The 27,137-nt window shown below is 48.4% G+C and overlaps 1 protein-coding gene across 2 annotated transcripts in view; it reads left to right on the forward strand.

Annotated features, from left to right (window-relative positions):
* fbxo18 (F-box DNA helicase 1) overlaps positions 1-25,653 on the forward strand; it is a 63,288-nt gene extending 37,635 nt beyond the window's left edge. The window contains exons 14-21 of one of the 2 annotated variants that reach the window (XM_072471102.1): positions 2,530-2,629; positions 2,868-2,986; positions 3,129-3,204; positions 4,588-4,788; positions 6,670-6,795; positions 8,376-8,482; positions 12,902-13,036; positions 25,209-25,653. In XM_072471102.1, coding sequence (XP_072327203.1) covers positions 2,530-2,629; positions 2,868-2,986; positions 3,129-3,204; positions 4,588-4,788; positions 6,670-6,795; positions 8,376-8,482; positions 12,902-13,036; positions 25,209-25,313 — 969 coding nt within the window. In that variant the 3' untranslated portion in view covers positions 25,314-25,653. The remainder of the gene's footprint in view (positions 1-2,529; positions 2,630-2,867; positions 2,987-3,128; positions 3,205-4,587; positions 4,789-6,669; positions 6,796-8,375; positions 8,483-12,901; positions 13,037-25,208) is intronic. The other variant, XM_072471103.1, reaches the window with a different exon arrangement.
* The last annotated feature ends 1,484 nt before the right edge of the window (positions 25,654-27,137 follow it).

A 27,137-nucleotide genomic window follows, 5' to 3' on the forward strand; every position in this document is an offset into this window, starting at 1 on the left:
ATGTTATCTATCTTGACTTCCAAAAGGCCTTTGATAAGGTGCCTCACGGGAGACTGCTGAGTAAAATAAGGGCCCATGGTATTCGAGGCAAGGTACTAACATGGATTGACGATTGGCTGTCCGGCAGAAGGCAGAGAGTTGGGATAAAAGGTTCTTTTTCGGAATGGCAACCGGTGACGTGTGCTGTCCCGCAGGATTCAGTGTTGGGGCCACAGCTGTTCTCTTTATATGTTAACGATCTAGATGACAGGACTGGGGGCATTCTGGCTAAGTTTGCCGATGATACAAAGATAGGTGGAGGGGCAGGTAGTATTGAGGAGGTGGGGAGGCTGCAGAAAGATTTAGACAGTTTAGGAGAGTGGTCCAAGAAATGGCTGATGAAATTCAACGTGGGCAAGTGCGAGGTCTTGCACTTTGGAAAAAGGAATAGAGGCATGGACTATTTTCTAAACGGTGACAAAATTCATAATTCTGAAGTGCAAAGGGACTTGGGAGTCCTAGTCCAGGATTCTCTAAAGATAAACTTGCAGGTTGAGTCCGTAATTAAGAAAGCAAATGGAATGTTGTCATTTATCTCAAGAGGCTTGGAATATAAAAGCAGGGATGTACTTCTGAAGCTTTATAAAGCACTAGTTAAGCCCCATTTAGAATACTGTGAGCAATTTTGGGCCCCACACCTCAGGAAGGGCATACTGGCACTGGAGCGGGTCCAGCGGAGATTCACACGGATGATCCCAGGAATGGTAGGCCTAACATACGATGAACGTCTGAAGATCCTGGGATTATATTCATTGGAGTTTAGGAGGTTGAGGGGCGATCTAATAGAAACTTACAAGATAATGAATGGCTTAGATAGGGTGGACGTAGGGAAGTTGTTTCCATTAGCAGGGGGGACTAGGACCCGGGGGCACAGCCTTAGAATAAAAGGGAGTCACTTTAGAACAGAGTTGAGGAGAAATTTCTTCAGCCAGAGAGTGGTGGGTCTGTGGAATTCATTGCCACAGAGGGCGGTGGAGGCCGGGACGTTGAGTGTCTTTAAGACAGAAGTTGATAAATTCTTGATTTCTTGAGGAATTAAGGGCTATGGAGGGAGAGCGGGTAAATGGAGTTGAAATCAGCCATGATTGAATGGTGGAGTGGAATCGATGGGCCGAATGGCCTTACTTCCGCTCCTATGATTTATGGTCTTATCACCTCTCCTGCCATACTTCTGATCTTCAACTAATTACTTAATTGTTTTATTCAATTATTTATCTTCTTTTAGATATTAATTCTTATCACAAACTGCAGGATCATTTTAAACCTTTGGTAAATACACCTTGACCACTTACCAGATATTCACCAGATACTCACGGCCGACTGACCTGTAGAACAGCAGAAACCAATTCCTACAGGGTGGAAAAGCAGAACACCAGCTCACTCACCCCCTCACTGATCTCCCTCTTCTCTTCAAACGTCCGCTCTTTGTCCGAAGCCTCACTCAGTAACCGTGGGTGCGTTTTTTTTTTCCCGTGATAGCGGCGTGCCGGATCTCGGGAGGGGGGGGGCGAGAAATCTGGAGAGAATCGGGAAATGCGATTCACCCGGGAGAGCTTGCGTTTCCTGATTTTCCACCCCCTCGCTGGTGGCATCACAAGGTTCATGCCCACAAAGGGCAGGATGCCCACTTTAATGTTTTTGACTACATTTCAGTGTAATTATCCAGCCCACCCACATGATCCCCCCCCCCCCCCCCCCCCCTCACTGACGGCGGCATGATGTCACACTGGCGAGCTTTATATCAGCTATTTAAAGATGTGAATCAGTCGGGGGGGGGGGGGGAAACACAGACAATTGAGGGGGAGCTTGCAGGCACGGGAAGGGAGCGGGCACAGGGTGAGGGGAGCGGGCAGTGATGGGAGGTGGGGGCTGTTGGTGGTACCTTTGTGGTGCGGGGGATGGGGAGAGCCGCCGATGATTGTGTGGGCAGGAGTGAGCGCTGGTGGTACCTCGGGGTGGGGGTGGTGATGGCGGGGTGGGGTGGAGTTGATCTTCAGTTCTGATCAGACCACGCTTTAAAGTTGTCGCCCTGATCTCTGTAGATCCTGACACTTTGAAAAATGTGCTCAGATTCTGCCCCATAAAACCCATCCTATTCATTGATATCCTTTAGGGAAGGAAATCTGCCATCTTTGCCTGGCCTGGCCCGGCCCACATCTGATCCTATAGCCACAGCAATGGGTTTGATTCGTAAATGCCCGTAAAAAGGACTTTGCAAGTCCCTCTGGTGTATTCTAGAAGGCAGTTCACCATCACCTTTCTGAAGATACTTGGGGATGGGGCAGTGAATGCTGCTCCTGCCACACCCCGTGAATTAACAAAGGTAAACGATAGTCTGAGGACTTTGACCACTTGCATTTCACACACAGTAATGGCCATTAGCTGCTTTGTGTTAAGGTTAAATGAAGCATGATTTTCATACTGCAGCTGATGACTGCGATATTCTTAAAGTATACCCTAATCTTGGCATTTACTTTTGTGTATTTGCAGAGTTTCCGATTTGGACCTCAGATTGCCTACGTTGCGGCAACAATATTGGATGTGTGCAAATATGTAAAAGACAAGACCTTGGTTGGTGGAAGCCAAGATGGTAAGTGAGCAAGAACACTGTTTATTGTCTCGCCGTTTATTCACCTGAGGAAGGAGCAGCGCCCCGAAAGCTAGTGTTTGAAACAAACCTGTTGGACTTTAACCTGGTGTTGTAAGACTTCTTACTGTGCTCACCCCCAGTCCAACGCCGGCATCTCCACATCACTGTTGTGTGTGTGTGTGTGTGTGCGTGTGTGTGTGTGTGTGTCGACAACAACAACATGAGCTCCTTATTGCAGGCAGTGCTGATGATAAGACTGGGCAGGTGGCTGTTCTCTGCAGGACTGATGCAGCTGTGTTTGATGAGGCTGTGCACGTCGTTACGAGTCAACATCCAGGCAAAATATACATAATTGGAGTGAGTACGGTCTCCTGATATTTGTTGCAGCTCCAGGTCATAGACTGCAGCATTCCACACTTGATCATTCCTTAGGCAGATGCCCTTTATTCCACCTGTTTTCACACACACTGCTCTTACTCCTCACATCGTCTCTCCTTAGGGGCTTGATAAATTAGGTATGGACACAATACTGGACATCTGGATGCTTCTGATGCTGGAGAAGGAACCAGCAACAGGTGAGTTTCGTTTTTGATTAAATTAATTCCCAACTCCATTCCTTCTTCTGTTTTCCTGCCTTCTCCCCCAGGCAATTAGCGACCCCAGGTGGTGGTTTGGGAAGGGGGGGGGGGGGGCAACTGTGGACCGAGAAGCCGCTCGCCTGCTCTCTTTCATACGATTAGAACAGTAGGGGGAGGGAGCACCACTTCTTACTGTACAAGTTGTCGTCCAAACCCTGTGTTAGGTTGCCATCCTGTCACAATGAAATGAGAGCAACTGGTACTCATTGAGAAAAAGTTAGGGCATTATTCTATGGCAGAACATAGAACATACAGTGCAGAAGGAGGCCATTCGGCCCATCGAGTCTGCACCGACCCACTTCAGCCCTATCCCGTAACCCCTCCCAAACTTTGTTTGGGGTCACGAAGGGCAATTTATCATGGCCAATCAACCTAACCTGCACATCTTTGGACTGTGGGAGGAAACCGGAGCACCCGGAGGAAACCCACGCAGACACAGGGAGCACGCGCAGACTCCGCACAGACAGTGACCCAGCAGGGAATCGAACCTGGGACCCTGGCGCTGTGAAGCCACAGTGTTAATCACTTGTGCTACCGTGCTGCCCAGTAGTTTTATGCACATTTTACTTCCAGCTAATATTGAATTCAAGTTTCACCATCTGCAGTGGTGGGATTTGAACCGGGGTCCCCAGACCATTACTCTGGGTCTCTGGTTTACCAGTCCAGTGACAATCTTTGGGTTGTGGGGGCGAAACCCACGCAGACACGGGGAGAATGTGCAAACTCCACACAGCCCCTGACCCAGAGCCAGGATCGAACCTGGGACCTCAGCGCCGTGAGGCAGCTGTGCTAACCACTAGGCCACCGTGCTGCCCGCATGAGACAATATTTAATAAATTCCAGTAGAGCCGTGTACCATTGAATTAGGAAGGACTTTTGAGTTACAGAGATGATTAATTAAGTTCATTCCAGTTATTGAAGTCTGTAATGAGGAAAGGAGAAGAAATTTGGACTTATTTTCCTTGACTCTGACTGAATCGAGGTTTTACTGGTTCATAAAGGTAATTTGTTCGCTATTGGAGGACGCAAACACTAGGGAACGTGAATGAAAAGATGGTAAATTGTGCAGAATTTATGTTGCACAAAATTACTTGAGTCGTGCAGTAAGGGAAATTACATTGAAACTGAAATATAAATGGGTAACAAAGGCTAGCATCAAACCCGCCAAGTTTTTGGTCTTGCATATGTATCTGAATCTATTGTGGGTAGAGTTGTTTTGCTTCCTTATACAATTCTGCCATTTTCAAGCTGGGAGGGACTTCTCGAACTCTTTTTTTCACACTGTGGCTATATGATAATATGCTTCTTGTTATTCACCAGCAGAAGATCTTGTATTCCGGGATCCATTCATCGGACTATTTCAACGTAAAGGTGGTTTGCGTGGTTTGAAAGATTATGTAGCTGAAGCTGAAGATAAGGAGTTGGAAGACAGGATCGCAGTGGTGGAGAAATATAGTGTGGGACTCCCAGTACTCCTCGAGAAAATCGCCAGCTACTCTGTCACTGATTCAGCATTTGCAAGTAACAAGGCCATTTTCTCCTCCGCCGATTCTTCATTCTGTTCCCTTCCTCTTCCTCGCAAATTCTGTTTCTCTCAGTTTTGAGCGTTCAACAGATTGGGTTCTATCGCTTATCAGCTTAGAGCAGTTGAGTGTTCATGTTGCGGATTAACTTTAAATTTTAAAAATAAAGACATGCAAGTGAGGGCGTTTGTGAGGCGACAGGTGAGGGAATTCCCGTTGCTCCCGGCACAGGGGATTCAGGACAAGGTGATTTCGGGTGTATGGGTCAGAGAGGGCAAGGTGTCGGCGATATACCAGGAGATGAAAGAAGAGGAGGAGGCTTTGGTAGAGGAGCTGAAGGGCAAATGGGAGGAGGAGTTGGGGGAGGCGATTGAAGAGGGTCTGTGGGCTGATGCCCTAAGTTGGGTTAATTCCTCTTCCCCATGTGCCAGGCTTAGCCTGATACAGTTTAAGGTTATTCACAGAGCGCATATGACAGGGGCGAGGCTGAGTAGGTTCTTTGGGGTGGAGGACAGATGTGGGAGGTGCTCAGGAAGCCCGGCGAACCACGCCCATATGTTCTGGTCGTGCCCGGCACTGGATGGGTTCTGGAGGGGTGTTGCGAGAACTATATCAAAGGTGGTGAAAGTCCAGGTCAAGCCAAGTTGGGGGCTAGCACTATTTGGAGTGGCGGACGAGCCGGGGGAGTGCAGGAGGCGAAAGAGGCCGGTATCCTGGCCTTTGCGTCCCTGGTAGCCCGGCGGAGGATCTTGTTATTGTGGAAAGACGTGAAGCCCCCCAGTGTGGAAGCCTGGATAAATGACACGGCAGGGTTCATCAAACTGGAGAGGATAAAGTTTGCCTTGAGAGGGTCGGCGCAGGGGTTCTACAGGCGATGGCAACCGTTCCTAGACTATCTTGCGGAACGTTAGATGGAGGTCGGTCAGCAGCAGCAGCAACCCAGGGGGGAGGGGGGGACGTCTCTTTCGGGGGGGGGGGGGGGAAGAAGGGTGGGCGGGGAAGGTTTTTTTTTTCTAGGGGCACTTGAGTAAGGAAATATATAAACATATGGGAAAGTCGATATGTGCGGGAGGAACCCAATGTACAAAGTTCTGTATTATGTTGAATTGATATGTTTATGTCTTGCTATGCAACTTTTCTTTTCTTTTTTGTTACGGGGGGGGGGGGAGTTTGAATGGTTGAAAATTTTTGTTGAAAAATTCTTAATAAACATATTTTCACTTTTTAAAAAAAATAAATTAAAATCACCTCGCTCCAAAGAAAATAGCGTGGACCCCGCCCCCCTCCCCCAGCACTGCAATGGAGCCTTGGATTTTGTGCTGAAGTCCTGGAGTGGGAATTGAACCGAAAAACCTGGTTTCCCAAAGGGAAGATTACAATAATGTCCCAAATGATTGAGCAATTGCTAAATTATGATTGCACCATATTGATTGGACCACGAGTATTTGGTCTGGAGATCTCTGCTTCAGATGTTGTGCTTGGCTACACAGTTTAATGAAACCCTCTGCAGATTGTTTTGACGGTGTTACAAAGCGTGGGAAAGTGTATCACTTCTAAAATGATATGAACCATTCGGAGATGTACTCTGCGATGTGTGACTCAATCCCCTGAACCCAGCTGCTGGGTCAGTTGTGAATTTTAAGCCTGTCGAAGATATTAAGGGATTCGGGGCAAAGGCAGTTAAATGGAGTTATTGCCGATCAGCCCCGGTCTCATTAACTGGCGGAACAGGCTGGAGGGACAGAATGGTCTCTTCCCTTTCCTACATTTGGTGAATTTTCTCTCTGCTGCATGATTTTCTATCTGGGGATTAATGAGTTTGAGTGATTGAAAAGATTAAACATTTTGGATTTCAGTCGAACCTTTCAATCTTTTAAAGGTATTATTTTGGGAACTGTGCACAAAGCAAAAGGATATGAGTTTGACATGGTGCAGATAAACAATGACCTTGCAAACGTCCCAGGCTATCGACATGATCATCATACACTTTTGGATTTCAGGACAGGCAAGTTCTTTTCTGTTTGTTTCTGAACCCTTTTCTCTCACCTCTATTGAAAGCTTATAGTCGGTGCTGCATTATATACTTTTTAAACCTCCATTTGTTTGCCTAAAATGCCCTTCCTATATAAGCCTAGTTAGTAAGGCCCAGTGGACTATTCAATCACATTATGTGGGGGAGGGGGGTAGTTGGGAGAAATGGTGGGGTAGTGGTAATGTCACTGAAATCAGAATCCAGAGAACCAGGCTGATGCTCTGCGATCCAGGTTAGAATCCCACCATGGCAACTTGGTGTAATTTAAATTCTATTCATTAAAACTGGGATTGAACCTGGAAGCTAGGCTCAACTACCATCAATTGTTGTTGAAACAAAAACTCACATGGAAACAGAATTACAGAATCTACAGTGAAGAAGGAGGTCATTTGGCCCATCGAGCCTGCACTGGCCCATGGAAAGAGCCCACACCTCCACCCCATCCTAGTAACCCCAGCTAACATTTTTGGACACTAAGGAACAATTTAGAATGGCCAATCCACCTAACCTGCACATCTTTGGACTGTGGGAGGAAACCGGAGCCCCCGGAGGAAACCCACGCAGACACGGGGAAAACGTGCAGACTCCGCACAGACAGCGACCCAAGCCGGGGATTGAACCTGGGACCCTGGCGCTGTGAAGCCACAGTGCTAACCCCTGTGCTACCGTGCCGCCCGTCTGTAATAGTTATTCAAAACTTTGGTTCACTTTAGGGAAGGAAATCAGCCGTCCTGACCTGGCTCGACCTACGTTTGACCCCTGAACCTCAGCAATGTGTTTGTCACTCCGATCAAGGGCAGTTAGGGTTGGGAAGCAAATGCTGGCTTTGTCAGTCATGTCCACAATCAATGAAAGAATAAAGAAATAAAACCCAGCCCAGATATGTTCTCTAATATGGTCCACGAAAGCTCATTTAACTGTAGTCATCAGGATGAGAAACGCTGAGGTTGGCCTGCTTTGAGAAGTGGCGATGGTTTCAACTGGAGAATTGTAGAATAAATTTCCAAAAAGGCTCATCTTGGCAACAGCATTGAGACTGAGCTGATTCAGTTTGAGAGATCTCCATTACTCTACATCACCCTAACTTGCTCTCTCATTTCAATATTACCGAGTAGCATTGTGGATAGCACAATTGCTTCACAGCTCCAGGGTCCCAGGTTCGATTCCGGCTTGGGTTACTGTCTGTGCGGAGTCTGCACATCCTCCCCGTGTCTGCGTGGGTTTCCTCCGGGTGCTCCAGTTTCCTCCCACTGTCCAAAGATGTGCAGGTTAGGTGGATTGGCCATGATAAATTGCCCTTGGTGTCCAAAATTGCACTTGGTGTTGGGTGAGGGTTGTGGGGATAGGGTGGCGGTGTTGATCTTGGGTGGGGTGCTCTTTCCAAGAGCCGGTGCAGACTCGATGGGCCGAGTGGCCTCCTGCACTGTAAATTCTATGAATGACTAACCTTCCACCTCAAGGGAAAATAAACTCTGCAATTCTGCAAATGTTGGGCATTATTTGCTTTTTGAGATTGAATTTCTGTTTGTCTAAATTGCATTTCTCTCCCTCAGATGCAGTGCCAGATATTGATTGGAACTTGCTTTACATTGCTGTGACGCGGGCAAAAAGGTGTCTGGTGATGAGCAGGTCTTTGGAACGTCTGCTGTCCTTTGCTGGTGTGAGTGAAGGACCCATTCTGTTTCCTTTCTCTTCAGCCTGCATGTTGGATATGTCGCAAGTGATGTTATGTTGGGCTAGATGGTTCACCAGCACCATGGGCAGACCCAGGTTTCTGTACCACCCAAGCCCACTCTCCTGTGCTGCCAAGCGAGCCTGAAGGCACAGCCTCTCACTGCATCACCTCAGTCAGTCAGAGACCTCTGGGTGTGGGGGCTGGAAAACACCGATTAAGGCTTGGTGGAGATTTAAAAGAAAAGACTCACTTCTGAAACATAAGTACTTGCATTTAGCTAGTGTTCTTATCGCCTGTCTAAAAATGCTTCACGCAAGCTGAATTGCTTTTGAAGGGCAACAATTGGCACAAAGCAAGATCTTGCAAAGAGCAATGAGATGATTGGCCTGCTAATGTGTTCTCGGGGGCGTCAGTTGAGGGAGAAGTGCAGAATTCTGGGAGACCCACCTTCTCCTTGCGCTATTCCACTGGATCCACATCCTAATTTTGAAAGATTAGAACAGGAGCCTTGGTTGAATTTTTTATCTGAAGTGACAGGGTAAATTCTAGGTTCAATTCATAGAATCACAGAATCCCTACGGAGCAGAAGGAGACCATTCAGCCCATCGAGTCTGCACGACCATCCGAAAGAGCATCCCACCTACGCCCACTCCCCCACCCTATCCCCATAACCCCACCTAACCTTTGGACACTACGGGGTAATTTATCATGGCCAATCACCCTAACCTGACTGGAGGAAACTGGAGCACTCGGAGGAAACCCACCCAGACACGGGGAGAAAGTGCAATCTCCACACAGACAGCCACCCGAGGCTGGATTCGAACCCGGGTCCCTGGCGCTGTGAGGCAGCAGTGCTAACCACTGTGCCGCCCTGCCACCCCAGGATGGGGTAGGCTTGAGCCCATATCCTTTTGGCGCAAGTGTGTCCGAGTCTCACTGAGCTATGCTGACGTGCTAGAGGAGTTGAGAGTGATTTGGATTACCCAGTTGGTCAGTCATTTGTATCTGTGGGAATGAAGGACTGCGTTCACACAATTGATACGAAGCAGAAAGGGGGCCACTCGACCCAACGTGTTTGTACCAGCCCTCCGAACAAATAGTTCGTCTCGTGCCATTTTCCCACTTCTCTCCGAAACCCTGCAATTTCTTCCCTTTTCAGATAACAGTTTAATTCCCGTTTGATTTCTCTGAAAATCAAGTGGTGCAGAAATTCTGCAGAACTCCTCCTGTCCTGCCAACATTAATTGGCCGAAACCGAGACGGGGGATTTGGCCAAAACTGAGTGGGGGGGATGATTTCTGAGGAATATTCTGGCCATGATAGACATGTGGATATACTCAAAATTGTGCATTGCCTCTAACCAAAAAACAAACAACATCTACTCTCTTTTATAATAGTGTCTTTAATGTCACAAACTATGAAACAAAATTTGACACACAATCACGTAAGGAGAGGCGACAAGGGGTGGGTTCAAAGGAAGAGGGGGAGATGGTGATCACAGAGGTCCTAACAGTAGCAGTGAACCACTGTCTCTAAGCAACCAGGACCTGCTAATTCCAGAGAAAGCTGTTGACAGTAACTTGGCACGATTAAAATAGTGCAGGGAACTGGGTGCGTGCAGAGGTGAAAAGCAAGGGTTATTCCCCTTGGCAGGAATTTACGATGTTAACCGTAAATGGTTTAAGGAAGATGGATTTGATTTCTTTTGGGGGGGGGGGGGGGGGGGGGGGGGTTGGAAAAAGGAGACTTTGAGATGATCGAATCCCACCTTTTAGGAGTAATCATCCCTGGCATAAAAACCATTTCCTGCTGGTAAGAGTTTTAAATGTTTTTTAATTCTTTCGTAATTCAGTCATGCGGCATGTATGGACAAGACCGACAAATTATTAATGTGCAATATGGTCTCCATTCATCCGACTTTGATTTCGAATCAGTTTTTAACAATCTTGCCGATCTCTTCTGTCTCCATATCTAGTCTGGAGCGACTGGGTTTTTGCAGCAACTACTTTTGTCCCTTGGTCAACTATCCATTAAAAATATTTTCAAAAGTCTCAAATGCTTACAAATCCTGGACCCCTATTAGATATCCACATCCTTTTAATTTTCTTAGTTACCAGCTGTCTAAGATCAGCAGCTGTCATTCCCGAGTCTGAAAGATTGGGGAAGATCTGGCACTTTGTGTCCATCTGTCAGAAAGGCTGCCAGACCAGAGCTTGGAAAAATACATTTTATTTTATTTATTTATTTTTTTAAATATAATTTTCTTTTCCAATTATGGGGCAATTTAGCGTGGCCAATCCACCTAACCACATCTTTTGGGTTGTGGGCGGCGAAACCCACGCAGACACGGGGAGAATGTGCAAACTCCACACGGACAGTGACCCAGAGCCGCGATCGAACCCGGGTCCTCAGCGCCGCGAGGCAACAATGCTAGCCACCCCGTCACCTTGCCGCCCTGGAAAATACATTTATCTTGTCCTGCAGTCGAAGCCATTTCCAATCCTGCTCTAATTTGGCCCAGCTTTGGGAGTACTTTTAGTTACGGAAGTCAGTGCAATTAATGACTGACAAAGCTGGCAATCTGGCGAAGGGGGTAGGCAGGACAGTGGTGTAGAGATAATAGCCAGATCACAGCTGATCATATTGAATGGTAGAGCAGAGACCAGGGGCTGAATGGCCGACATCTGCTGCTATGTGTGTCTGTATGTGTGTGGTATGGATGGAAGGACGAGGCAGGTAATATGAACTGAATGGTATAACTTTTTTAATGGGTGCAGAAGCAGAGTGACTTGCAGGGTGGGGGCTACACTCACCAATCTTTGAAGGTGGTAGGGCAAGTTGAGAGAAAGCTATCTAAAAATCAATAATGGAATCCACGGCTTTATTAGTAAAGGTACAGTGGACAAAAGGAAGTTATGCTCAAACGTTTTCAAGCTGATTTGGCCCCAGCTAGACCATTGTGTTCAATTCTGGGCACCACACTTTAGGAAGACCTCGGAGAGGGTGCAGACAAGATTTCTTCTTTGTCCCTCTGGATCCAGGGCGGCTTGCTTGCACTCTGGTGCATTGTGTTCTGAGATGGCCAATGTGTGACCTGAACACTCTGTCACGTGCTTGAAGGGTCGGGTAGATGGCTAGTTTGGAGGTTTGTACCGTCTCTCCGATCCCTTGACTTTGCCTCTGCCTGGTTTCCGACCAAGTCTTTCTGCGTTCTGTGCCTTCCCGAAGTAGCCTTTCCCGTTCGCGTTGTTCGAAAGTCAGGGACCCAGTGAGTTGGCAGGGAGACTTGACCCCCTTCAGGGGTGCTTTGGGAGCATCCCTAAAGCATTTCCGCTGCCCTCCTGGAGTCTCCTGCTGCGACTGAGGTCCGAGCGGAGCAGTTACACTGGAAGTCTGGTGTCAGGCAAGTCCCACCCGGCAGAGCTGGTTTTGTGAGTGATTAGCGCCTTGATGCTGGACATGCAGGTTTGAGAGAAGATGCTGCTGTTGGATTGTCAGTCTTGCTACTGGATTTGGAGGAGCTTGCAAAGATCCTCCTTCAGTGTTTTACTAGGTTTACTAGAACTGCACCAGGAATGAAGGACTTCCATTATATGGGAAGACTGGGAGAAGCTTCACAGCTCCAGGGTCCCAGGTTCAGTTCTGGTAACTGTGTGGAGTTTGCACTTTCTCGCCGTGTCTGCGTGGGTTTCCTCCGGGTGCTCCGGTTTCCTCCCACAGTCCAAAGATGTGTAGGTTAGGCGGATTGGCCGTGATAAATTGACCCCTAGTGTCCAAAAAGTTAGGTGGGGTTATGGGGGATAGGGCGAGGCAGTGGGCTTGGGTAGGGCGTTCTTTCAGAGGGTCAGTACAGACCTGGCTGGGCCGAACGATCTCCGTTCTGTCAGGATTCCGTGTTTGAATAACGGTGACAGCAAACCACAAAATTGTGAAAAGCGATTTACTCCAATCAACTCGTCCTAATATTCCACACAAAATGCTTGTCGTATTGAAATGCATCATTCTATGTAAAATTCTTTGAGACTGCACTTTAGCATTGATGCTGGTTGTCGGAGAGGAGAGCTAAATGTCTGGGGACTGGGCTACTTTCCCGGTGTGGTTGCTGGCCTTTTGCAACAGTAAGAAGTCTTACAACACTAGGTTAAAGTTGACAGATTTGTTTCAAATCACTAGCTTTCGCAGCGCAGCTCCTTGCTCAGGTGAAGGACCATTCACCCGAGGAAGGAGCAGCGCTCCAAAAGCTAGTGATTTGAAACAAATCTGTTGGACTTTAACCTGGTGTTGTAAGACTTCTTACTGTGTTCACCCCAGTCCAACGCCGGCATCTCCACACCTTTTGCAATAGGTCAATTTTGGCTAGGAATTATTTTTCCAGCTTTGACAAATTTGCTTTCAACACCACAGGAATATTTTCTGAAATGGGAGCTGACTTCCAGCCTGCTTGTAGAGGGGACACTCCCTAGCTGCCGGACAAGAGGATGTTTGAATCGCATTGCGAGTGAAACAGTATTAACTCTGAGAACAGTGCCAAATACACGGGTGAGTATTTTGTTTTCAAATGTAATTGCAAGGGATTAATAGAAGATAACTTCTTGGTTGAGGAGAACACGAGTGGTGATCCCGAGGCAGACTTCTGTTGCTGCTGGTTGTGCGGGCGAGGGAATATATTAGCCAGAGGTGCTTCTCAACTAATCACCTGCTACCTAACCCATTCGGTCTTCAGGCTTTTGCCCCCTGTGGTAGTGTGAGGTAATGCAACGCGGCAGAGTTAAATCACAACAGTGATTTGTAAACAAACTGGCGAACTAAATATACATAAACACAGGTCTGGTCACATTGACTCCAGGGCTTGGTCTGCTTGACCCCCCCCACCCCTGCCCTGCCCCCGTCTATCCGGGACCACGCCCTAGCCCCGATAGGCCCAGTTTCGCACCCTCTGTCCCCACAGGTCCCAGGCAGGTCACGTGGCCTGTGAAAGATCGTCTCTTAAAGGGACCACACCATCACATTCTTTCCCCCCCCTTTAAGTTCCCTCACAATTCACAAAAAAAAACGATTATATACAACTATGTACCATCAACAGAATTCTCAGTGAGGGAGCCAATGGGCAAAGTTCATAAAGTCAACCTATCCGGGGACAACTCTGTAACTTGTTCCGTCATGCTTGGGAGGTATCAGAGTCCACAACAGTGGCAGGGAAATTACTGATTCCAAAGATGAATCAGTGTCAGCATCTTCCCCGAATCCCCGTGGGAAACCCTTGGTTCTGCCACCGCCGAATCTGTGGCTGGCAGACTGGTGACTACTCCTGGACCCACCAGTCTTGCTGTGGGGACGACAGTGGTGGGCTATACTGCTTCCCCTTTGAGGCTTTGAAGATTTGGACTGCTCTTTCCATCAACCCATTGGAAGCAGAGTTGTAGGGGGACGTCCGCATGGTGGTGGATACCGTTGGTTTGATAAGGAGTTGGAACTCTTCGGCTGTGAAAGCGGTGCCATTATCAGAAACAATCACCTCTGGGATGCCGTGTGTTATGGAAACTTGTGGCAGCTTGTCGATAGTGGCTGACTAAGTCGTTGAACACATGAGTTGGACGTCCAACCATTAAAACCGTAATTCCCATAAAAGGGCCGGCAAAATCAATGTGGAGCCTCATCCACAGGCGACCCGGCCACTCCCAAGGGTGCAGTTTAGCTGCGGGTGGAAGGATCTGCTGTGATTGGCAATGTCCGCAATTGTTGACTACACGCTCTGTCTCTTTGTCTATCCCTGGACACCAAATGTAGCTCCTAGCCAACATTTTCATCTTGGTCTGGCCAGGATACATGCTGTCCAACTCCTGGAGAAATGACTGTTGCCTCCGGGATGGCATTATCACTCTGCACCCACAAAAGCACCTCGTCTTCACAGCTAATTTCCTCCCTTCATTGTAGATAGTTCCCTTCCAGTCGGGGAACACTTCAGCAGTCAAGGGCGTTCAGCCTCTGATCTCCGGGTAAGCGTTCTCCAAGGCGGCCTTCAGGATGCGCGGCAACGCAGAATCGCCGGGCAGAAGCTTATAGCCAAGTTCCGCACACATGAGTGCGGCCTCAACCGGGACCTGGGATTCATGTCGCATTGCGTTCATCCCCCACCATCTGGCCTGCGAAATCCTACCAACTGTCCTGGCTTGACACAATTCACACCTCTTTAACCTGGGGTTACCCCATCTCTGGATCTGTAAAGATTTAATCACCTGCTAATGGTCGCGTTCCAAGCATTGTCTGGCATCTTTGAATCTGTCTATATATATGTTTCTGGAACATACCTCTTCATTCACCTGAGGAAGGAGCAGCGCTCCGAAAGCTAGTGACATCGAAACAAACCTGTTGGACTTTAACCTGGTGTTGTAAAACTTCTCATTGTAGATAGGGCCTGGCTCCCATTGACTTATCAAAATGCCAGCCAGTTAGCACTATTCATTTGCCCTTCGCAAAATCCGAGTCCCTGTCAATCCACGTGTTGCAAAATGAGCAGAGTGTCTAAAATAAATTCAGAGCAAAGACTATCTCCCGTGGAATGGGAGGCAAAGATACCGTCTGTGGAAATGGACACCAGCTTAGAACGTCGGCATTTGAGATCTGCGTACCTGATCTGTGTTGTAACATGTAACTGTACGCAGACAACAATAATGTCCGTCTTTGTAGTCCCGCTGATGCGATCAGTGCAATCGGTTATCCTCGCGGAAGTGCTCAAGTAACAGCTTATGGTCCGAGATGATGAAGAGACGGCCATTAACATATTGGTGGAATTTCATGATGACATACATGGCTGCAAACTCTCTCTATCTGCTCCGCACCATCGTCCATCTCATGGGAAAGTACCGCCCGTATGCCATAAGGTGATGCATCACACGTCACTACTGTGGTTTGACCTGGGTCCAAGTGGACAAGTAAGGTCGACGATTGGAGGGCCTGTTTCACCTCGTCAAAAGATTTTCTCTGGGAATCTTTCCACTTCCGTCGTTGATGCTTCTTCAGTAGTTGGTGCAGCGGCAACAAAATTGTCGCTGAGTTGGGTAAAGAACAGCCACAGTGGTTGACCTTCCCCAAGAAGGACTTCAACTCGGTGGATGCAAGGCCCTTTGCTGTTACTGTGAATACTAAACATGTGACCTCATCTGCCTGAAATATGCACTTTTTGCGTATCCACGTTTACCAGCTTCTTTCAATCGCCTGAGGACTTCTTCCAAATTGGCGTTATGGTCTTCAGGTAATGTCTCCGTCACATTGTCCAGATTATGATGCACGACAACTTTTGGGATCCTTTGTAAAAGGCTCTCCGTCGCGCACTGAAATATAACACAGGCAGATGAAATACCGAAGGGTTACCTCACGTACTGGAATAAGTTCTTGTGTGTTTATGGTGACTAATTTCCTCAAGTCTTCCTCCAACTCCAGCTGCTGGTAAGCGTGACTTATCCAATTTTGTGTACTTGAGGCCACCTGCCAAATTCGCATAGAGGTCCTCTGTCCTAGGAATACGATATCTATCCATTTGAGCAGCCCCGTTCATAGTCATCTTGTAATTGCCGCAAATCCTTACTGTGCGGTCTGGCTTTAATACTGGGACTATAGGTGCTGCCCCTTCTGACAACTGTACCGGTCTGATTATCCCCATGTCTTCCAAACGTTTCAACTCCAGTTTCAACGTTTTGATGCAGGGCATAGGGCATCGATTGGGCTCTAAACAAATATTGAATCAGGGTCAATGTAAATGTTGGCCTTCAATACTTTCATGCATCCCAGCTCTCTCTGAAAACTTCCTGGTACTTGTACAGATGCTCCTGGTAAGCCCCGTCCATGATGCTGGATATCTCCCGCCAGTTTGGCTCGATTTGCTTCAGGCAATCTTGCCACACGAGTCTTGGTCTCGGTCCTTTTACTACGATGAAGTGCAAATGGGCAGACTGGTGCTGATAGGACACTGTTGTTGACATTGTGCCCATTGTCTTCAGGGCCTCCGCGATTATAGGTGGCTAAAGTGGCCGTTGTACTGTTGAGCCTCGAGGGTTGCGGCCTTCCCTGTAAATACTCACATGTCTGTTCTCCATCCACCGTGGCAGAGCACCTGTATTCAGTGGGTGGCCATCAACAATAAGGACAATTTCGATTTGGTGGGGGGGGGGGTGTCTTGTTTAACTTCACAACGTTGAGCTTATAATCATTTCTTCCGGGTGTTCCACAAAGCTATTCACTGGAGTCATTGGTTCTTTTAGGAATTCGGTGCAGTCTCTCTGACCCGCATCTGACTTTTGTTTTTTGCAGGTCTCGGAGGCCTCCCGGGTCCACGCCCTAGCACCCGATAGGCTCAGGTTTGCGCGCTCCCGTCACCATAGGTCCTCAGGTGTGTCACGTGGCCCGTGAGAATCGCCTCTTAAAGGGACCACACTATCACACTCTCAAATCCAAGAGGAGGCCCAATGGCCTCGCCTGATGCTGAGTTAATAAATTGAGTTTTTCCGTTTGCTCCGTGATAAAAATGCACCTCATTTAAAATCAAACCTTTGAGATAGCAGCATAACAGAATCTGTTTTCTGAAGCAAGTGTGCTCTCCCCGCAGAGTCATATTTCCTTAAGGCTTAAAGACCCTGCGTATGGGTTAGCGAATAGGCACTTAAAGACCCCCACACACACTAGATGCAGTTTAAGTAATTAAAATGAAAACACAGCATACCAGCTTTTAAAAATGTGTTTAGGGGATGTGGGCATCACTGGCTGGACCAGTATTTTTGCCCATCCCTAGTTGCCCTCGGGAAGGTGGTGGTGAGAGCTGCCTTCTTGAACCGCTGAGCTCATCCAGGTAGGACTGACATCCAATTGGGTGATAGCGTGAAGGTGCAAGGGAAGAATTCCAGTGTCTGCTCCATCTCTCCAGTTCCTGTCTCCGAGCCAGGCTAACTGGTCAGTAGTGTTGTCGAGTCCTACACACATACCATATAACATAGGAGCGATGGAGGGAAAATGTGTTCACTTGTTATAAGACCATAAGAAATAGGAGCAGGGCTTCCGGGTGCGGCGATGACCAGCTGAGTCGCACGTTTCGGCAGCTCCCTGTGAAATGGACTTTTGGGCTCTTGATAGGAGTCCCAACGGCAATTTTAACGGCTGAAAACACCGTGCGGTAAACCAGAAGGGTGTTCCCCCTGGACACGGATGGAAAAAGGAGAGGAAAGTGGCCGGATTGCAGCGGATCCTTTGGAACAACGGCAAGGAAGGCAAGCAGAAACCAAGATGGCGTCGGAAGGTGGCAGTTTCATATGGGGCCCTGAACAACAAGAGTTTTTGAAACGCTGCGTGGAGGAGATAAAAAAGGAAATGAAGAAAGAGTTGTTGGCCCCGATATTACAGGCGATTGAAGGGCTGAAAGAGGAACAAAAGACCCAGGAGCAGGAGCTTCGGGTCGTGAAGGCGAAAGCAGCAGAGAATGAAAACGACATACAGGGCCTGGTGGTGAAGTCGGAGATACAGGAGGCACACCAGAAACGATCTGTGGAGAGGTTGGAGGCACTGGAAAATAACGCAAGGAGGAACAACTTGAGGATTCTTGGCCTTCCTGAAGGTGTGGAGGGGGCGGACGTCGGGGCATATGTGAGCATGATGCTGCACTCGTTAATGGGAGTGGAGGCCCCGACGGGTCCGTTGGAGGTGGAGGGAGCATACCGAGTTATGGTGCGAGGACCGAGAGCAGGAGAAGCTCCCAGAGCCATAGTGGTGAGATTTCTCCGTTTTAAGGATAGAGAAATGGTCCTTAGATGGGCGAAGAAAACTCGGTGTAGTAAATGGGAGAACGCGGTGATCCGCGTCTATCAAGATTGGAGTGCGGAGGTGGCGAGAAGGAGGGCGAGCTTTAATCGGGCCAAAGCGGTACTTCACAAAAAAAAGATAAAGTTTGGAATGCTGCAACCGGCAAGACTGTGGGTCACATATCAAGGGAGGCACCACTACTTTGAGACGGCGGATGAAGCGTGGACTTTTATTGTAGAAGAAAAATTGGAATGATTGGACTACGAAAATGAACGTTTGGACAAAGTGGTGGGACGAGTGGGGGGGGGGGCGAAGAGGGATTGTATGATTAATCCTGCGGTATGGTAACTTTTCTTTCTCCCACAGGTGGTGATGGGGGGAGGTGGGGAGGGAGAGGAGATGGGGCGTTGGCCATGGGAGGCGGGGCCGAGGGAGAGGCGCGGGCTTGGTTCCCGCGCTATGATAATTATGGCGGGAATAGAGAAGCAGGAAGGAGGGGGCGCCGCACGGGGCGAGCCGTGATCACGGGGGGAAGCCGAGGTCAGCCAGAGTTTGCTGACTTCTGGGAGCAACATGGGGGGAGTAATTACGCTAGCGGGGGGTCTAGCGGGGGGGGGGGGGGGAGGGGGGAATTACTGGGTTGCTGCTGCTGGGGAAAGGGGGGAGTGGGTGCGGGAAAGGATGGGCGGGGGGGCACCGTCTGGGAGAAATACAGCCGCGTGGGAACTGGGCGAGAAGCTGGAAAAAGATGATGGCTAACCGGCAAGGGGGGGGGGTGGGAAGCCCCCCAACTCGGCTGATCACGTGGAACGTGAGGGGGCTTAACGGGCCGATAAAGAGGGCACGAGTACTCGCACACCGTAAGAAACTTAAAGCAGATGTGGTCATGTTACAGGAAACGCACCTGAAACTGATAGATCAGGTTAGGTTGCGCAAAGGATGGGTAGGGCAGGTGTTCCATTCGGGGCTGGATGCGAAAAACAGGGGGGTGGCTATATTAGTGGGGAAGCGGGTAATGTTCGAGGCAAAGACTATAGTGGCGGATAACGGGGGCAGATACGTGATGGTGAGTGGCAAATTACAGGGAGAGATGGTGGTGTTGGTAAACGTGTATGCCCCGAATTGGGACGATGCCAATTTTATGAGGCGAATGCTAGGACGCATCCCAGACCTAGAGACCGGAAAGCTGATAATGGGGGGAGACTTTAACACGGTGTTGGAACCAAGGCTGGATAGGTCGAAGTCCAGGACTGGTAGGAGGCCGGCAGCAGCCAAGGTGCTTAAGGATTTTATGGAGCAGATGGGAGGGGTGGACCCGTGGAGATTCAGTAGACCTAGGAGTAAGGAGTTCTCGTTTTTCTCCTATGTCCATAAAGTCTATTCACGCATAGACTTTTTTGTGTTGGGTAGGGCATTGATCCCGAGGGTGAGGGGAACGGAATATACGGCTATAGCCATTTCGGACCATGCCCCACACTGGGTAGACTTGGAGATAGGGGAGGAAACAAGAGGGCGTCCACCCTGGAGAATGGATATGGGACTAATGGCGGATGAGGGGGTGTGCTTAAGGGTGAGGGGATGCATTGAAAAGTACTTGGAACTCAATGACAATGGGGAGGTTCAGGTGGGAGTGGTCTGGGAGGCGTTGAAGGCGGTGGTTAGGGGGGAGCTGATATCAATAAGGACACATAAAGGGAAGCAGGAGAGTAAGGAACGGGAGCGGTTGTTGCAAGAACTTTTGAGGGTGGACAGACAGTATGCGGAAGCACCGGAGGAGGGACTGTATAGGGAAAGGCAAAGGCTGCATGTGGAATTTGACTTGCTGACCACAGGCACTGCAGAGGCACAATGGAGGAAGGCGCAGGGTGTACAGTATGAATATGGAGAGAAGGCGAGCAGATTGCTGGCACACCAATTGAGGAAAAGGGGAGCAGCGAGGGAAATGGGGGGGTGAGAGACGAAGATGGAGAGACGGAGCGGGGAGCGGAGAGAGTGAATGAAGTGTTTAAGACATTTTATAAAAAAATTGTATGAAGCTCAACCCCCGGATGGGAGGGAGAGAATGATGGAGTTTTTGGATCGGCTGGAAATTCCCAAGGTGGAAGAGCAGGAAAGGATGGGATTGGGAGCACAGATCACGGTAGAAGAAGTGGTGAAAGGAATTAGGAACATGCAGACGGGAAAGGCCCCGGGACCGGACGGATTCCCAGTTGAATTTTACAGAAAATATTTGGACTTGCTCGCCCCGCTACTGACGAGGACCTTCAACGAGGCAAAGGAAAGGGGACAACTGCCCCCGACTATGTCAGAAGCAACGATATCGCTTCTTTTAAAGAAGGAAAAGGATCCGCTACAATGCGGGTCCTACAGACCAATCTCCCTCCTCAATGTAGATGCCAAGGTCTTGGCCAAGGTAATGGCAATGAGAATAGAGGAATGTGTCCCGGGGGTGGTTCATGAGGACCAAACTGGGTTTGTGAAGGGGAGACAGCTGAACACGAACATACGGAGGTTGTTAGGGGTAATGATGATGGCCCCACCAGAGGGTGAAACGGAGATAGTAGTGGCGATGGATGCCGAGAAAGCATTTGATAGAGTGGAGTGGGATTATCTGTGGGAGGTGTTGAGGAGATTTGGGTTCGGAGAGGGGTATGTTAGATGGGTGCAGATGTTGTATAGGGCCCCAGTGGCGAGTGTGGTCACGAATGGACGGGGATCGGCATATTTTCGGCTCCATAGAGGGACAAGGCAGGGATGTCCTCTGTCCCCATTACTGTTTGCACTGGCGATTGAGCCCCTGGCGATAGCGCTGAGAGGTTCCAAGGGATGGAGGGGAATACTTAGGGGAGGAGAAGAACACCGGGTATCTTTATATGCGGATGATCTGTTACTATATGTGGCGGATCCAGCGGAGGGGATGCCAGAAATAATGCGGATACTTGGTGAGTTTGGGGATTTTTCAGGGTATAAATTGAACATGGGAAAGAGTGTGCTGTTTGTGGTGCATCCAGGGGAGCAGAGTAGAGAAATAGAAGACCTACCGTTGAGGAAGGTAACAAGAGACTTTCGTTACCTGGGGATCCAGATAGCTAAGAATTGGGGCACATTGCACAGGCTAAATTTGACGCGGTTGGTGGAACAGATGGAGGAAGATTTCAAGAGATGGGATATGGTAGCATTGTCAATGGCAGGGAGGGTGCAGGCAGTTAAGATGGTGGTCCTCCCGAGATTCCTTTTTGTGTTTCAGTGTCTCCCGGTGGTGATCACGAAGGCTTTTTTCAAAAGGATAGAAAAGAGTATTATGGGTTTTGTTTGGGCCGGGAAGACTCCGAGAGTGAGGAAGGGATTCTTACAGCGTAGTAGGGATAGGGGGGGGCTGGCACTACCGAGCCTAAGTGAGTATTATTGGGCCGCTAATATTTCAATGGTGAGTAAGTGGATGGGAGAGGAGGAAGGAGCGGCGTGGAAGAGATTAGAGAGGGCGTCCTGTAGGGGGACCAGCCTGCAGGCTATGGTGACAGCCCCATTGCCGTTCTCACCAAGGAACTATACCACGAGTCCGGTGGTGGTAGCTACACTGAAGATTTGGGGACAGTGGAGACGACATAGGGGAAAGACCGGAGCACTGGGGGGGTCCCCGATAAGAAACAACCATAGGTTTGCCCCGGGGGGAATGGATGGGGGATATGGAATGTGGCAAAGAGCAGGTATAACGCAATTGAAAGATCTATTTGTGGATGGGAAGTTTGCGAGTCTGGGAGCGCTGACCGAGAAATATGGGTTGCCCCAAGGGAATGCATTCAGGTACATGCAATTGAGGGCTTTTGCGAGGCAGCAGGTGAGGGAATTCCCGCAGCTCCCGACACAAGAGGTGCAGGACAGAGTCATCTCAAAGAAATGGGTGGGGGACGGTAAGGTGTCGGATATATATAGGGAAATGAGAGACGAAGGGGAGACTATGATGGACGAACTAAAAGGGAAATGGGAAGAAGAGCTAGGGGAGGAGATTGAGGAGGGGATGTGGGCAGATGCCCTAAACAGGGTAAACTCGTCGTCCTCGTGCGCCAGGCTAAGCCTGATTCAGTTTAAGGTATTACACAGGGCACATATGACTGGAACACGGCTCAGTAAATTTTTTGGGGTGGAGGATAGGTGTGCGAGGTGCTCGAGAAGCCCAGCGAATCATACCCATATGTTTTGGTCATGCCCGGCACTACAGGGGTTTTGGATGGGGGTGACAAAGGTGCTTTCGAAAGTAGTAGGAGTCCGGGTCGAACCAAGCTGGGGGTTGGCTATATTTGGGGTTGCACAAGAGCCGGGAGTGCAGGAGGCGAAAGAGGCCGATGTTTTGGCCTTTGCGTCCCTAGTAGCCCGGCGCAGAATATTGCTAATGTGGAAAGAAGCCAAGCCCCCGGGGGTGGAGACCTGGATAAATGATATGGCGGGGTTCATAAAGTTAGAGCGGATTAAGTTCGTCCTAAGGGGGTCGGCTCAAGGGTTTACTAGGCGGTGGCAACCGTTCGTCGAATATCTTGCGGAAAGATAGATAGGGGAGAACAAAGAAGGCAGCAGCAGCGGCCCAGGACTTGGGGGGGGGGGGAGGGATGGGGGGGGATGGGGGGGGGGGGTGTGGCCTGAGACAAGGCAGTTGCCAATTAGGGCTAGTTTTTATTTTTTGTTATTTAATATTTATTTATTTGTTGTTTTTGTTTAAATTTAAAAAAGGTCATTATTATCTGTATTGTTACAATGTTGTGTAAAGGATGCACAATGTACTGTGTTGGTTGACCAAAAATTTTCAATAAAATATTATTTAAAAAAAAAAAAGAAATAGGAGCAGAATTAGGCCACTCGGCCCATCGAGTCTGCTCCGCCATTTAATCATGGCTGATATTTTCTCATCTCCATTCTCCTGCCTGCTCCCCATAATCCCTAACCCCTTATTAATCAAGAACCTATCTATCTCTGTCTTAAAGACACTCAGTGATTTGGCCTCCACAGCCTTCTGCGGCAAAGAGTTCCACAGATTCACCACCCTCTGGCTGAAGAAATTCCTCCTCATCTCAGTTTTAAAGGATCGTCCATTTAGCCTGAGATGGTGTCCTCTGGTTCTAGTTTTTCCTTCAAGTGAAAACATCCTCTCCACGCCCACTCTACCCAGGCCTCGCAGTATCTTGTAAGTTTCAATAAGATCTCCTCTCATCCTTCTAAACTCCAATGAGTACAGACCCAGAGTCCTCAACCGTTCCTCATACGACAAGTTCTTCATTCCAGGGATCAATCTTGTGAACCTCCTCTGGACCCTTTCCAAGGCCAACACATCCTTCCTCAGATACGGGGCCCAAAACTGCTCACAATACTCCAAATGGGGTCTGACCAGAGCCTTATACAGCCTCAGAAGTGCACCCCTGGTCTTGTATCCTAGCTCTCTTGACATGAATGCTAACATTGCATTTGCTTTCCTAACTGCCGACTGAACCTGCACGTTAACCTTAAGAGAATCGTGAACAAGGACTTCCAAGTCCCTTTGTGCTTCTGCTTTCCGAAGCATTTCCCCTGGCTTGGGTATCTGATTACTGAATCTGTGTCAGTCTCCCATCAGCAGGTGTGTGATCTTGGAGCCAACTTGTTATTCCAAAAGTGTTAGACACCGGTGGCTGTAAGTTTGTGCCCATGGTAGGTCCCTGGAGGCACCGAGGGTTCCTCCCGAATGGCTTGGTGAGCGAACCATTTTGTCGTAAAATGTGAGTGCCTTGCCATCATCCTCTTGCTTTACAGCCTGTTCCCAGTGAATGCCGTTTGCTTCAACTGGTGGCCTCCTTTGAAACCTCATCCCAGCACCAGCAAAAGGAAATCCTGCTCCCTGCTGGAAGGGACAGTGCCTTGTGTTGGGAAAAAGGAACCTACGGATGTCAAGCCGTGATGGGACAGGAGAGGGTGTGAATGCGATGCCTTAATGACAGAATAGTCTTCGGCACTCACTGTTCAGATATTAAGAATGTGTCATTCTCTTGATGTCTCAGCTGGTTAAGGCAGTGAGCTGCTTAATAGAGTCCGTGAACATCCCTGCTGTAAACTCGTTCAGCTTAGCTTCGTGACAGTCGCACTGTTCAAGCTCTGCTCAGCACCTTCAGTAAGTGCGAACAAAATTAACCACGGCTTCAGTTGCTGATCATTAAGAGAAGTAGCAAAAGCTGTAGGATCCATTTTGATGCTGTTACAACCATGCCTTTCTCAAAGCGTCTCCCTGTCCTGTTTTTGTGGAGAAGAGTAAATAGTTAAATTCATTACCATAATGTGCAATAGCTCACTTAAATTGCTTGGCACTATTTAGACTGCATTATATAATCTTTAGCCAATATTGAAACCACTAATGAATACAGTTTTTGTAATACCCTTGGCAGTGCAGCATTGGGCTGGCACTGCTGACACTCGTGAGCGAGTAGCTGACATTTGCTGTCTTGATTCATAGCCATGTATTGAAGTGCAGGAGGGCCCCCAATGAACAAGGAAAGTGATGGGGAAATTGAGAAATACGGGCGCAAAAAGGCTTGGGGGGGGGGGGGAAGACATGAAACGTGCCCGCATTCTGTGGAATGATATCCAAGGGGGGGGGGGGGGCGGAAATGGATGCCAAGAGGGGGGGGTGGAAATGGATGCCAAGAGGGGGGGCGGAAATGGATGCCAAGAGGGGGGGGGGTGGAAATGGATGCCAAGAGGGGGGGGGGGTGGAAATGGATGCCAAGAGGGGGGGGTGGAAATGGATGCCAAGAGGGGGGCGGAAATGGATGCCAAGAGGGGGGGGGTGGAAATGGATGCCAAGAAGGGGGGGGTGGAAATGGATGCCTTTGCAGTTTAATGCTGCGTGCTGTTTAAAACATTGTTGTTGCCTCATTCTCTTTTATTCCTTGCTCCTGTTCTGCAGCAGAGTGGTGGCGAAGACGCTGGAGGTCCACTTTGCTTCGCGTGCGCGAAGCAGCGGATTGGCCCAATGGCCTACCTCACTGCACCGGGGCGAACGGAGCTGTGACCCCCCTCGAACCATCCTCTCGAATCTGATCCTGTGTGGGGATGAGTGGGAGGAGTGACTCGGATGTAACCAGAAGGCCGTGAAACATTCTTTCTGCGGGGTTGTCCTAAATGAATTGATTTTTGGTGCTATCGAGTGTACAGTGTGTATATAAATAAAATGAAGAAATCCAGCAAAATCGAACTGGTCTCGATGCAATATCCAATATTTCCTTGACATTCTACACTGGTTTAGATCAACTTTTATATAAAGTTATGACTGCTGTTTTTGAAATGTTAAATGTAAATCTTCCTGAAGAAATGACTATTTACAGCCAATAAAGATATTTTCCATATTTGTATATCTTTGTTTCTAGAAGCTGCTACTTTCAGTGGATGTATAGTGATTGTTCTGTTCACCACCTCCTAACAACTCTAAAATCTGTCCACCTGGTGGTGCGGTGGTATTGTCACTGGACTAGTGGTCCAGAAATTTGAATTAAATAAAAATTAATCTGGAATTAATGACCTTGAACGTACTTAACAACCCAATCTCTGGGGTAACGAGTTCCACAGATTCACTACCTTCAGAATAAATACCTCCTCATCTCGGTCTTAAATGGGCAACCCCTACTCTGAGATTATGCCCTCTGGTCCCAGACTCTTCCAGCATCCACCCCGGTCAAGCCCCCTGAGAATCCTATATGTGTCAATAAGGTCGCCTCTCATTCTTTTAAACTCCACTGATTACAGGCACAACCTACTTAATATCTCCCCATGAGAAAATCCCTCCATACCAGGATCAACCTACTGAACCTTCTCTGGACGACCTCCAATGCCAGCATGTCTTTCCTTTAGATAAGGGGACCAAAGATTGTTCACAGTATTCCAAGTGTTGTCTAACGGTGCCTTGTATAGATTTAGCAGGATTTTACTATTTTTATACTCCATTCCGTTTGAAATAAAGGCCAACATTCCATTTGCCTTCCCAATTACCTGCTACCTTTTGCGATTGATATTGTGTATCTATATTCAAGAGGCGAACTGGACACAGCACTTTTGGAGAATGGGATAAAAGACTATGGGGAGAAAGCAGGATTAGGCTATTGAGTTGGATGATCAGCCATAATCGAGATGAATGGCGGAGCAGGCTCGAAGGGTCAAGGGGCCTCCTGCTCCTATCTTCTACGTATCTACGCTTGAGGACACCCAAAGACCTCAGTGCTGCAGCTTTCTGCAGTCTTTCTCCATTTAAATAATATTCAGCTCCTTTATTCTTCCTACCAAAGTGCATAACTTCATAGTTTTCCTCCATTATATTCCATCTGCCAAGTTTTTGCCCAGTTGCCTATCCTGTCTATATCCGTCTGCAGACTCTTCCTATCATCCTCACCACTTGTCTTCTCGCCTATTTTTGTGTCATCCGCAAAATTGGCAATAATGCATTTTTGTCCCTCGTCTAAGTCATTAATATATATTGTAAATAATTTTGGCCCCAGCCCTGATCCCTGTGGCAATCTACTAATTAGAGGCTGCCATTTTGAAAATGACCCTCACCCCAACTCTCTGTCTTCTATTAGTTAGCCAATCCTTTATCCATGGTCATATACTCTCCCCAACACCATCGGGTCTTATCTTAAGTAGCGTTTTGGGTGGGACTTTAACGAACGCTGTTTGGAAATCCAAATATATTACATCTAGTTCCCCTCCATCCTGCTCATTACCACCTCAAAGAATTCTAATAAATTTGTCAGACGTGGTTACAAAGGTGTTACATTAGCAGTTTTACCGTCCTCTGGGGCTTTTCCAGAATTGAAGAACTCTTGGAAGATTACTACCAGTGCAT

This window comes from Scyliorhinus torazame, chromosome 13, assembly GCF_047496885.1.
Source record: "Scyliorhinus torazame isolate Kashiwa2021f chromosome 13, sScyTor2.1, whole genome shotgun sequence".
NCBI classification, from domain to species: Eukaryota; Metazoa; Chordata; class Chondrichthyes; order Carcharhiniformes; family Scyliorhinidae; genus Scyliorhinus; species Scyliorhinus torazame.